Consider the following 12,841-nt stretch of genomic DNA (forward strand, 5'->3'; position numbering starts at 1 on the left):
GCTTTCCTGTGTTGGAAGATATGTCCCTCTGGGGTTCAGTTCCAAGTGGGAGAAAGACACTGGAAACATGGAGGCTGTTTGGAAAGATGGTTTAATGGTGGACAGGACCTCATGGTTCATGGGTAGCTGACCACATGGTGGGGAGAGTGAGATATATATTTTATACTCTCTCTTGGGCTTTGAACTTGCTTCCTGTTCCTGTGTAAGAAATATATTCTATTGGTTGTCAGACTCCCATGGGGCCATGCAAGGCTAACTTTGTAGGTTGTCTTGAGTCCCAGGCTTGGTTGAATCTTGCTGGGTGATGTAATCCAGTGGCCCCCAACCTTTTTTGTGCCACGGCCCGGTACCGGCATCACAAAATGATCCGTGGCCCGGTACCGGCATCAGCACGCATGACAAAGCAAGGCGAGCCGAGCGACTGGCCAGCCAGCCGTCCCCCGCTTCTCCCCGCCACCTTCAACTCCTCCTTTGTACCTTTGTTGATGGGCTTCGCTTTGGGATGGCTTCGGGACGGTCGCTCGGCTCGCCTTGCCTTGGGTGCTGAAAGAATCCTCGTGCCTTAGTTTCATTCGAAGCCCCCCCCCCCTTCAATGAAACTAAGGCGCGAGGATTCCTTCAGGACCCAAACGCTCAGGACCCAACCGGAAAAGCTCACCCGGAAGCACTTTCTCATCGAAACAAGATGGCGGCGCCCAGCAAACCGGCGGCCCGGTAGGAAATGTTCCACGGACCGATACCGGTCCGCGGCCCGGTGGTTGGGGACCCCTGATGTAATCTTCCCAGGTGCCATGTGGTGCATGGGTAGAGGGCTAATGCTATCACCCTGGAGTTGAAGGTCTTTCATCTTGTACATAAGCTGGCACCAAAATATCTGCTGGGTTTCTGTGTCCCTTAAGATTTCTGTTTCTCTTTTAGGGGAAATATTCTGCCTTTTTAATATTTCCTAGAATATTTCATTCTTCTAGGAGAGGGCTGGGTGCTACCTTTCTACAGATGCAAATGATCAGCTGTCTGCAAGGAATAAAAATCTTTCCATTCCCCAACATCCTGTCAGAGCTGAAGAAGCTTCTTGGATGAGAAGTGAAATGTCTGCAAAAGAAAAAGCCAGAAAGTCCAGCTGCCTCCTGAAAAAGCACCTTTAGGACAACCATGACCTGGAGGACTGAGAATTTCTACAGACTTTTACTGTGTTTGATTATTTTGCCATCTCACTTGTGAAAAAGCTGGGTGCCACTTGAGAGCAGAATCCTTCTGGTTTTCTGTAAGAGAAGAGACTAGAAATGGATGCAAACCAACCAGCCTGGGAGGGAGTGGGAAAAGGTCCCACTGCTGTTCAACCTGGGAGCTTCGGAGAAGTTTGGGCAGAACCCAGGAAGAAGATCCCGGAGGAGGAGGAGGAAGATGCCCTCAGTTCTGAGATTCAGCGCTGGCGCTTCAGGAATAGCCCCTTTCAGGAGGCCGATGGGCCGCGAGAGCTTTGCAACCTCTTTCACCGCCTTTGTTGGGGATGGTTGCAGCCCGAGAAGCACACCAAGGCTCAGATGTTGGACTCGGTGATCTTGGAACAATTTATGTCCGTCCTACCCAGGGAGATGCAGTGCTGGGTGCAGGAATGCCAAGCGGAGACCACTTGCCAGGCGGTGGCTCTGGCCGAAGGCGGAGGAGGACGAACAGGGAGGGTATCAGGTGAGAGACACTCCTCTTGGGAAATATGGAGCCATCTTAAATGTGATTGAAATCTTAAATGTCTGCCTAAGAATTTTGCGTATTGATAATACAATGAGATGGTTAGAAAACCTTATTGGTGACATTGCCCCTGTGTTCTTCCAAACAACATATTTGGAGCAATTTTTCCATCGTCCTCTTCCATTCCAAATTATGAACACAAAAGGTCTAGCAATGTTGTGGGCTGAAATTTAAATTCCAGTTCTTGTCTTTTAACTCTGTTTCTTTGCCTATACTCCAGGTTCTGAAGTCCTTGCTGGAAGTGGGTACTAATTGTGCAGAGGGAAGCACAAGTCCCTCTCAAGAGTCATGTTGTAGAGTGATCTCCAAGCAGGAAAGTCAATCTCAGGATGCCTCACTTGGTAAGGGATGGCCGCTCTACCTAGTTGGAGGCTTTCTAGAGAAATCCCGTTTTTTCTAAATTCTCTCTATCCTCCTATCTTGTCATGGGACTTACTAGAAGGTGACCCAGAAAGATATAAACTTCAAGGCTGTCAGGGGAAAAATCCAGATCATTAGCAAAGCTGCACTTGTAAAATTGAAAAGACAGCACACCACAAAAGTCTCACTTCAGGAGTCAGAGTTTTATTGAGTTTTAGAACATAGCAAACACAAGGCACTTATATTGCCGTGAGGGTTAATTGGACAAGCAATCAAAGCGGACGGCTTGAGGCCAATTGGCCCCCACCCACTGTCCAACATTACATTATACCTTAAAACTGCAAACACATGATTTTCCAGAGCTTGCCATGCTGTCATAGCAACCGGGGCAGTTTTCCCATTCGCTCAACCTGAACATTGCAACATTGTTCTTTTAGCAGGTACAGCTAGCACATAGTTCCCCATTTTCCACAGCCCCAGTTCCTCTTACCTGATAGAACAGGGGTGTCAAACTCAATTTCATTGAGGGCCGCATCAAGGTTGACCTTGGGAGGCTGGGGTGGGCATGGCCACCTCGATGTCACTTTTGTTGGGGGTGCCTGTGTTGGCCCAAGCACTCTGCCAGTGAAAACGGGCTCCCGAGCTGTGTTTTTGGCCACGACAGCCTCCTGTAACCCTGTGCCAGTGAAAATGGAGCTCAGGAGGGCTCCACATTGCCCTCATGAGCTCTGTTTTTGGCCACAACAGCCTCCTGCAACCCTCTGCCAGCAAAAATAGAGCTCAGGAAGGTCACAGATAACAGATAATCAGAGTTGGAAGGAACCTTATAGGTCATCTAGTCCAACCCCCTGCCCAAGCAGGAGACCCTACACCATTTCTGACAAATGGCAGTCCAATCTCTTCTTGAAAGTCTCAAGTGATGGCGCTCCTACAACTTCCGAAGGCAAGCTGTTCCATTGGTTGATTGTTCTCACTGTCAGAAAGTTTCTCCTTATTTTCAGGTTGAATCTCTCCTTGTTCAATTTCCATCCATTATTCTTTGTCTGGCCTACGGGTGCTTTAGAAAATAGCTTGACCCCTTCCTCCCTGTGGCAGCCCTTCAAATATTGGAAGACTGCTGTCATGTCTCCCCTGGTCCTTCTCTTCCCTAGATTAGCAATGCCCAGTTCCTGTAACCGTTCTTCATATGTTTTAGTCTCCAGTCCCCTCATCATCCTGGTTGCTCTTCTCTGTACTTTTTCTAGAGCCTCAACATCATTTTTATAGTGTGGTGAACAAAACTGGATGCAGTATTCTAGGTGTGGTCTTACTAAGGCTTTATAGAGTGGTATTAGTACTTCCCTTGATCTTGATTGTATCCCTCTGTTAATGCAATTTAGGATTGCATTAGCTTTGCCATTTAGGGTTGCATTAGCTTTGCCATTTAGGATTGCATTAGCTTTGCCATTTAGGATTGCATTAACCATGTGCTCCATTTTCACACGGACTGGTCCTTCCCCGTTTCCAGGTCAGCCCTGTGGGCCAGATCTAAGCATCCTTGTGGGCTGGATCCAGCCCCCGGGCCTTGAGTTTGATACCCCTGTGATGGAAGAAGAAACTGAGCGTATGGGAAACAGGAACCACACGTTAAGACATACATGCAGAGCACAATTTCAACAAACAATATTGATTTTACTTCTGGCCATTAAAAGCTACTCCTTGCATCTAATCGCCTTTATCCATCTTCAAAAATGACCCCAAACTTAGCCTTAGAGAGGCAGACCATAAAACTCTGGTCAGAGTTTATAAAAATATGTGCATTCATACAAACCCCAGTCAAAAGAGCCCTTCAGGCCAACAACCTTCTTTCAGAGGCTCAGGTCCTTATTTTCTTCTCACAGGCTTAAGTCCATCAAAATATATCCCTCACCATTCCACATACTGCCCTTTAGTGACCTCTGTTTGCAGAAAACTGATTCTTTGGTGGGGGGGGGGTATGTGTGTGCGTGTGTCCCCCTGAATTGCATTCTGACTACATCATCCTGAGGTACTTCTCTTTGTTTTCAGTGATTCAGACAGAAGCAACTTGATTTCAGCCTTCCTTGATACATAATTTCAGATAAATTCTGACACATATTTCTATTGGGCCATCTCCGACAACATCTGTCCTTGCGGGCATGTTTCTAGGGGTGCCAGAATTTCATCATCCACACAGAACAGGATTGTTTCAGGCTGTTGAGGGTGGGGGAGCATCTACCACTGAGTGAATGCTTTGGTTGTCAAAAGTATACCTCTTTGTCTTGTTGGTGACCAAAAGCTTAGGAGACGGAGCCAGTTGGGTTTGTTCCTCCGTACATGCTGTGGTTGTGGTCTTCTGCTCTTTACTCTTGGCTCTCAAGATGGAGCCCATTAAAGGCAAATGAAAGGTATAGGGCAGGATGCAGGACAGGAAGTCTTTAAGCTAGGAAAAAATGGAGTTAATTCCTCTTTCAGCTTCCATCCTGCCTGTCTCCTTTGCAGGGAAAAAAATGGCATCGTTGTTATTCATTCGATCACCTCCTGGTGCTGGTGGAACTGAAAGAGCAGCTGAGCTTTTAACTCAGGTAAGAAGGAAAAGGTTGGGGCTAATTTGGGGACGCAGTGGGAGACATCCAGTTTCATGTGGAGTCTCAACATATGATACTGCTGTTCATGACCAACCCAGGATAGGTAATTTAGAACGCTCACATTCCACCTGCCTCCCAAGATTGTTTTGGAAATGTATTTAATACTGATGGACTCAAATGCCACCTGGCAGTTCATGCAATAAAATGTAAAAAACAACAACAACCTAACAGACATAATGACAATCTCCTCTGGAACAGTGCCACCTTGGATCATTTTTGGAAGGTCAGTAAGAAGCTGCCAGCCTAATTTGCCGAAATGCAGTGGAATAAAAGATCTACAGTAAGAGTTATTCCTTCTTTTTAAGATCAGAGTTTTCTCTTCTGGGCATTAAGGAGGTTGACAAAAATGAGTAAAGACTGAAGATAGTCATGACTCCAGCTTGGCTTCTAAAAAACTGAATCCATGCTAGTGTTTGATTGTAATATATAAATGGTTTTACATTGGTCTCTTCTCAGATTTTTCAACTTAAGGGTGTTAAAGTTCCTCGTTCTGTGAGTAACCGGGACTGAACCTGAGAAGATCAGCTGTGGAAACCTGAACTTGCCACTTGCTCAAGCCCAATTTACAATAATTAATAACATGAAATCAGGAATGCAATTAATACGCATATAACAGCTTTGATCATCTTCAGGGAGAGTCTGCCATCCTATATGGCCTATATGGAGAAGATGAGATGTATAACCACTCCTTGAGTGATCAAGGGATAGTTTTATCACATGGCATGTTGAGTCCAGCTGAGGAAATATCCAATTAAGAATTACAGCTGTATGTGTTTTTGGGATATGCAGATTAAATTAGATCTTGCAGATTGAGTCTGTTCACAGGAATCCTTCCTCCTTCAGGATCCTGTATCCTTTGAGGAGGTGGCCATTCATTTCACCAGCGAAGAATGGTCACTGCTGGATCTCGGCCAGAAAGCCTTGCACCAAGAAGTCATGTTGGAGACATGTAGGATCATGGCCTCTTTAGGTAAGCGTCTGTCTATCTATCTATCTATCTATCTATCTATCTATCTATCTATCTATCTATCTTGGATCTGTGCAGGTCTTATTAAAATTATTTCATCTCTTTTATATTAATTGCAGTCCAACTCTCTGAATTTCTAAGCACCATAATTTCAGTTCAGGAATCAGTGGTGACCAGTCAGACTGGACATGCAATCTTGGAATTTTCTTTGGGCCCTATGTCAATACTACAAAAATGGTGGGAAGATAGGGATATTTTTGCTTATTTCAGTTGTCCTAACTAGCACCATATTTTCTCTTGCGATGATATTGAGATTACATCTACGTTGTCTCATTGGAAGCATCATATGTGCATCACATATATTGCTCAAATAATTGCAGATGCGATATGAAGATCAGGGCAGCAGAATATTGTATTGGTTGTTTTTGTTTTTATTTTGTATTCATTAAAAAAATCTTGTTAAGCACCCAGAATGACACGAGGTAAGCAACTATGCTAGTCTTTTAAACTAAGAAAAAAAATATTCATGGAGTCATTTCCCCTGTGCTTCATCTGCAGCTGCCCAGGAATAGATATGGGACATATCATGGGGATAGCAAACTCTGTGTTATATATTTTTCTGATGTATTTTTCTCCTCAAGCAGATGATGAGCCGAAAAATGAAAATGACCAAGAGCCAAATGTGTTGCCATCACAAATAATACTGGAATCTGCAAAGAAGTCAGGAAGGAAGAGATGTGAGAAAAACCAATCTTGTAATTGGAGAGAAGAGCTGAGTTCTGAATGCGCCAAAAAAGATCTTTTCCTGATTCAATGTGATTTCAAAGAAATCAATACAGAAAAATGTCACAGAAGTGGGGAAACAGCTCAAGCAAAACGCAGTTTCAGTAACAACTACACACCTGGAAAGAGCCTCAGCAATAATAGTAACATTATTTCTGATAAAATGGTTCATGCAAGAGAGAAGCCCTATAAATGCATGGACTGTGGAAAAAGCTTTAGGTGGAGAAATAATCTAACTGCACATAAAAGGATCCATTCAGGAGAAAAGCCCTTTAAATGCCTGGAATGTGAAAAAAGCTTCCGTATGAAGAGTTCCCTTATTCTTCATAAAAGGATCCATATGGGAGAGAAGCCCTATAAATGTGTAGAGTGTGAGAAGAACTTCAACACAAGCAGTGAGCTCACTTCCCATAAAAGGGTCCACACAAGAGAGAAACCCTATAAATGCCTGGAGTGTGGAAAGTGCTTCAGACATAATGGTTCTCTTACTTCCCATAACAGGATTCATTCCGGGAAAAACCCTATAAGTGTATTTAGTGTGGAAAAAGCTTCCGTATGAACAGTTCATTTACTTTTCATAAAAGGATCCATACAGGAGAGAAACCCTTTACATGCGTAGAGTGTGGGAAGAGCTTTAGCACAAATAGTGCACTTTCTTCCCATAATAGAATACATACAGGAGAGAAGCCCTTCAAATGCACCGATTGTGGAAAAAGCTTCAGCCATAGAGGTTCTCTTACTTCCCATAAAAGGCGGCATTCAGGGGAAAAACCATATGAATGCAAGGTCTGTGGGAAAAGCTTTACTACGAACAGTTCCTTTATACTGCATAAAAGGATCCATACAGGAGAGAAACCGTATAAATGCCTAGAATGTGGAAAGAGCTTCAGTCACAGCGGGTCCCTTACTTCCCATAAAAGAGTCCATACTGGAGAGAAACCGTATAAATGTATGGACTGTGGAAAGAGCTTTAGCAATAGCAATCACTTGACTACCCATAAAAGGATTCATTCAGGGGAAAAACCCTATAAATGCATGGACTGTGGAAAAAGCTTTAGTATGAACAGTTCATTTACTTTTCATAAAAGGATCCATACAGGAGAGAAACCATATAAATGCCTAGAATGTGGAAAGAGCTTCAGTCACAGCGGGTCCCTTACTTCACACAAAAGGATCCATACAGGAGAGAGACCCTATGGGTGTAAGGACTGTGGAAAGAACTTTTGCAACAGTAGTTACTTAACCTCCCATACAAGGATCCACTCCGGGTTGAAGCCATATATATGCAGGGAATGTGGGAAGAGTTTTATTTCAAGCAGCTCCCTTGCTAATCACATTAGTATTCACACAGGAGAGAAACTGTATCAATGTACAGAGTGTGGGAAGAGTTTCAGGTTGAAAGTTCACTTAACTTCCCATAAAAGGGTCCACACAGTGGAGAAACCCTATGAATGCATAGTGTGTGGAAAGTGCTTCAGTCATAGTGGTTCACTTGCTTCCCATAACAGGATCCACACAGGGGAGAAAAAATATGCATGCACGGTGTGTGGAAAGAACTTCAGGTGGAGGAATCAACTTACTTCCCATAAAAGCATGCATACAGGGGAAAAACCCTATAAGTGCATAGAGTGTGGGAAAAGCTTCAGTATGAACAGTTCGCTTATGTCTCACAAAAGGGTCCATACCGGAGAGAAACCTTACCAATGTATAGAATGTGGGGAAAACTTTAGCACAAACAATGACCTTACTTCTCATAAAAGGGTTCACACAGGAGAGAAACCCTTTCAATGTACAGAATGTGGAAAGGGCTTCAGTATGAATAGTTCTCTTACTTGTCATAAGAGGATCCATACCGGAGAGAAAAAATATGTATGCATGGTGTGTGGAAAGAATTTCATGTGGAGGAATCAACTTACTTCCCATAAAACAATGCATACAGGGGAAAAACCCTATAAATGCAAGGAGTGCGGGAAAACCTTCAGTGTGAACAGTTCCCTTACGTCTCATAAGAGGATCCACACTGGAGAGAAACCCTATAAATGCATAGTGTGCGAGAAGAACTTCAGCACAAGCAGTGATCTTTCTTCCCATAAAAGGATCCACACAGGAGAGAAACCCTTTAAATGCTTGGAGTGTGGAAAGTGTTTTAGTGTGAATAGTTCCCTTACTTCACATAAGAGGATCCATACAGGGGAGAAACCCTTTCAATGCACAGAATGTGGAAAGAGGTTCAGTATGAATAGCTCCCTTACTTCTCATAAACGAATCCATACTGGAGAAAAACCATATTCATGCCTAGAGTGTGGGAAGAACTTCAGTACAAGTTGTAATCTCCGTTCCCATAAAAGAATCCACAAAAGAAGCCCATAAAAGAATCCACAAGCAATCCATAACATTGCTGTGAATGTGGAAATTCTTTTTGTGAAAACTGTTCTCTTAGCCAGCAACTTACACCACATGTTCAGAGAGTTCAAAATTACAACAGCAGTGAATGATGGGTCTTACAAGTCCCGCCTGACATTACAGCTGCTGCAGAACTTCTGGGTTCCTGTGAACAAAATTCAGACTGTTGGCAATTCACCTGTCCTTACAATCAACAGTGGTTCTACTGTGGTAGCACACGTGCTATCTTTCCTCAATGCTGCCTCGCTGAGTCCCCACCCTCCTCATTCCCCATCAAAGCTCAGTCCACTTACCTTTTCTGTAGTCCACAAAGCAGCCTCAATTAGTGACTGATCCCTCCACATGGAGGTTGCATAGGTCCATCTCTGAAGAAGGCTTAAGACCTGCAGGAACCCTGTTGATTGAGAAATGGAGTATTGGGTTCCTTGGGATGGGAGAGAAGCAGGACAGGACATGTGTGAGCTAGGGAGGTTCTGCAGCATGGGCCTAGGTATGCTCTAGTTCAGGAGTCACCAACATTTTGGACCTCAGGGACCACCAATTTTAAATCCCGTGGACCACTAATATGAATTTTGACTGACGGTGGCTTGCTGACATTGGTGGGAGAGAGAGAGAGAGAGATTGATCCAATCTAACCTCGGAGGACTGGCGGTGATGTTCTCTCTCTCTCTCTCTCTCTCTCTCTCTCTCTCACACACACACACACACACACACACACAGGTCCCTCACACACCAGGCAAGGGGCGTGGGGCAAGTTCCCCCCTCCACTTTTTCCCCTCTTCCCTCACTACCTCATGTTGTTCGCAATGCAAGCAACGCAAGCCTTGTGTTCCCGCGCAGCCTGGAGTAATTGCTTTGGGGATGACATTTCTCTGCGGACCACCAAAATTTTCTCACAGCCCAGCAGTGGTCCGCGACCCACCATTTGGTGACCATTGCTCTAGTACTCCCAAGACCACTACATCTGAGACACCCTATGCTCCACTTAACAATTGCATTGTGGAGAGGATTGGTTTCATTAAGCAAGGTGATCGTGTGAGTGCCTTAATTAATGTCCATTGCAACTTGCAACTATAATTGCAGGCTTCGTTACAGTCATAAATTGTGGATTACCTATACTTCTCATAAAAGGATTCATAAGGAAAAAATGCATGAACAGTGTGTGGAAAGGACTTTGGGTGGATCATCAGCTTCCATAAAAGGATCCACATGGGGGAGATAACTTTAGGGACTGAGATATCCTTAATTCCTTTAAACGATCTACTGTAATATTAAATACTGTATATACACTAAAGGCAGAGCTTTGGTCAATTATTGCCAACTGATATGTACTAAAAGGTTTCATACAAGGGAAATACAATGTAAGCATGTAGTGTGGGAAGATCTTCAAGTGCTTTTTCTTTATGCCTTTGAAGTAGTTTTTTGACTCTTGGTGCTACTAGTCTCTGCAGATTTTGGGGCAAGATTTTTCCAGTGTTTTATCGTTGTTGCCATTGTAGGGCTGGGAGAAAGTGATAGGCCCAAAGTCATCCAACTGGATTCATGCCTAAAGGAAGACTCCTGGTTACTAGCTTGGTGCCTTAACCACTCCATCAAATTGGCTCTTTCAAGTGTAATAGAAATTTTATTTTCTACAAATGTTATTGGAGATATATGTGGGAGAAACATTAGAACACGTGGGAAAAGTTTGAGAGGCAACCATCCACTTGGAAAGGGGATCTATAAATGCAAAGAGGATGGGAAGAGAGTAAGCAAGATTGCTTAATTGCTATGGTAAGATTTATATGGGAGAAATCTAGAAATATAGGTCTGGGGAAAGAATTAAAGGGCAGCAATCTTAAGAACTTCAGTACAAGGAGCTTATTTCTTAGAAAAAGGTTCGCATAGGAAAGATAGAATAAATGCATGGAATACAAAGAGTCTGCTGACTCTTTCCCATAAAAGGATTCACACTTACGGATCTAGTACAGTGATGGTTAACCTTTTTGTCGTGTGCCGAAAGTGCGCATGTGCGTATGTGTGCCTGCACCCATAATGCAATGCGTGCGTGACCCACCCCTATCCCATGTGCATGTGACCTGCACCATGTGCCTCTGTGCATGCACGTGTGACCCCCTGCACACCCCACCCCTGCACATGTGCCTGCATCTCCCATGCATGCGCCGCCTCCTGCACATGCGTGGCAGATACCCGACAATCAGCTGGCTGAGGGGGGGTGCACATGCGCAGTGGATCAATTCTGGGCGATGGCTCACGTGCTGGCAGAAATGGCTCTGCGTGCCACTTCCAGCATGTGTGTCATAGGTTCGCCATCACAGATCTAGTAAATACAAGGATCCTTTGAAAAGAGGATGTACAAACTCGGAGGATTGTCATAACATCGGAGAAATTGAACAATGTATAGATTATGGAAAAAGCTTCCAGGATAGATTTCTTAATGCCAGAAGTATTACCTAATTCTCTAGTCCCAAACCTTTTGGGTACCAGAGACTGGTTCCATGGAAAATAATGTTTGCATGGATCGGGGCATGGTTTCACATGTTACCTAGATCCCACACATGCGCAGATGAAGCTTCACTTGCACAGCCCGGTTCCTAAAGGACTGAAAACATGTCCGGTCCAGGGCCCAGAGGTTGGGGACCCCTGACCTAATCTGTTTGGTCTGGCTCATGAGAATTTTTTATTCAACTGTCCCAGTCATTATGCAAAAACTTTGCCTGGTCAAGCAGGTTTATTTAGGCTGAAGTAATATCTGAAACGAGTCTGGGATCAGTTCTAGGCTTTGTAGAGAGTTGTCATATGCAAGCAAAGCTGAGAAAAAAACATGTATATGTGTGCATTTTTAGTTCTACATGCTATAAATGTTGGGACTTAAACATTACCAAAGTACTGAAATTATTCTTTTTTCATATAATCTGATGTGCATAACTGTTGTTTAGCAGGAAAAAAAAATATCATCTGAATGTTTATATGTACATGCTTGTTTAGCTTCGATCTCTGGGTGCAAAACTGCATTAATCCTGCTGAAAGAAGTGTAGCCAGTGAATTAATGAGTGCCTCTTGATGCCTTTTTACTTTCAAAATGGTTTTTTTTTTAATCCAACAATATATGAGCATTAAAAAAAAAGGTTTGAGCAAGTTGTTTCTCTTTATGTCTTTATTTCCTACATAACCAGAACCATATTTTTTTGACCTTTTCCAGAAACGCCATTCAGCTCAAATAGAATTTTATGGATTTCTGTGTGTGTTAAAATTCCAAAACCACGGCATTTCTCAACTGTCCTGATTACCCCAAATGATTATTCCCCTCCCCACTGCGCCAATTTACCTTTTAAGCTAGTTGGATAACATTAAAATTAATTAAACCAAGAAACAAAATTTTCAGGAGTTAAGTCCTCTTACGCCCACCCTTCCCCATATCATGGGAGTATCACGGGAGATTAAAATTCAGATACCCCGTTTCTTCCGCCCCCATCCGTTTTTCTCCCAACTTCAGTTCTCTGTGAAGCAATGGGGAATTATGTGGCAAAGGCAGAGGTGGGATTCAAAAATTTTTTACTACCAGTTCTGTGGGTGTGGCTTGGTGGGCATGGCTTGGTGGGCATGGCAGGGGAAGGATACTGCAAAATCCCATTCCTTCCCCACTCCACTAACCTGCTTTCCAGCTCCGTTCTCCTGTGCAGGGGAACAAAAGAAAACCCTGCTGGGACTCAGGAGGCAGAGATAGATGGGGGTGGGGCCAGTCAGAGGTGGTATTTGCCAGTTCTCCTAACTACTCAAAATTTCCACTACTGGTTCTCCAGAACTGGTCAGAACCTGCTGAATACCACCTCTGGGCAAAGGGTCTTATTCCCAAATTCAGAGGCTTCCCAAAAGGGATCCAAGCTCAACTTTTCCCTGACCTTAAAAAAATAACACCACTCAAATTTGAGAT

General features: G+C 43.8%; 1 protein-coding gene across 1 annotated transcript; it reads left to right on the forward strand.

Moving 5' to 3' along the window:
* The first annotated feature begins 1,283 nt into the window (after nucleotides 1-1,283).
* LOC113425363 (uncharacterized) lies at nucleotides 1,284-8,874 on the forward strand. The gene is made up of 8 exons (XM_087954136.1): nucleotides 1,284-1,689; nucleotides 1,970-1,990; nucleotides 4,609-4,691; nucleotides 5,598-5,724; nucleotides 6,549-7,010; nucleotides 7,178-8,066; nucleotides 8,151-8,382; nucleotides 8,467-8,874. The coding sequence occupies exons 1-8, from the start codon at nucleotides 1,284-1,286 to the stop codon at nucleotides 8,872-8,874; spliced, it is 2,628 nt and encodes an 875-aa protein (XP_087810262.1).
* The last annotated feature ends 3,967 nt before the right edge of the window (nucleotides 8,875-12,841 follow it).

The sequence above is a fragment of the Notechis scutatus genome, chromosome 2 (assembly GCF_049901735.1).
Source record: "Notechis scutatus isolate UNSWTSFEM ecotype Mainland chromosome 2, rNotScu1.2, whole genome shotgun sequence".
In the NCBI taxonomy this organism is placed as follows: Eukaryota; Metazoa; Chordata; class Lepidosauria; order Squamata; family Elapidae; genus Notechis; species Notechis scutatus.

Excerpts from the sequence above, each read along its gene's own strand:
- LOC113425363 (XM_087954136.1), top strand. The coding sequence starts at position 1,284 with ATGGATGCAAACCAACCAGCCTGGGAGGGAGTGGGAAAAGGTCCCACT. Across the intron at positions 1,690-1,969 it reads ACGAACAGGGAGGGTATCAG|GTTCTGAAGTCCTTGCTGGA; the intron begins GTGAGAGACACT and ends CCTATACTCCAG. Across the intron at positions 4,692-5,597 it reads CAGCTGAGCTTTTAACTCAG|GATCCTGTATCCTTTGAGGA; the intron begins GTAAGAAGGAAA and ends TTCCTCCTTCAG.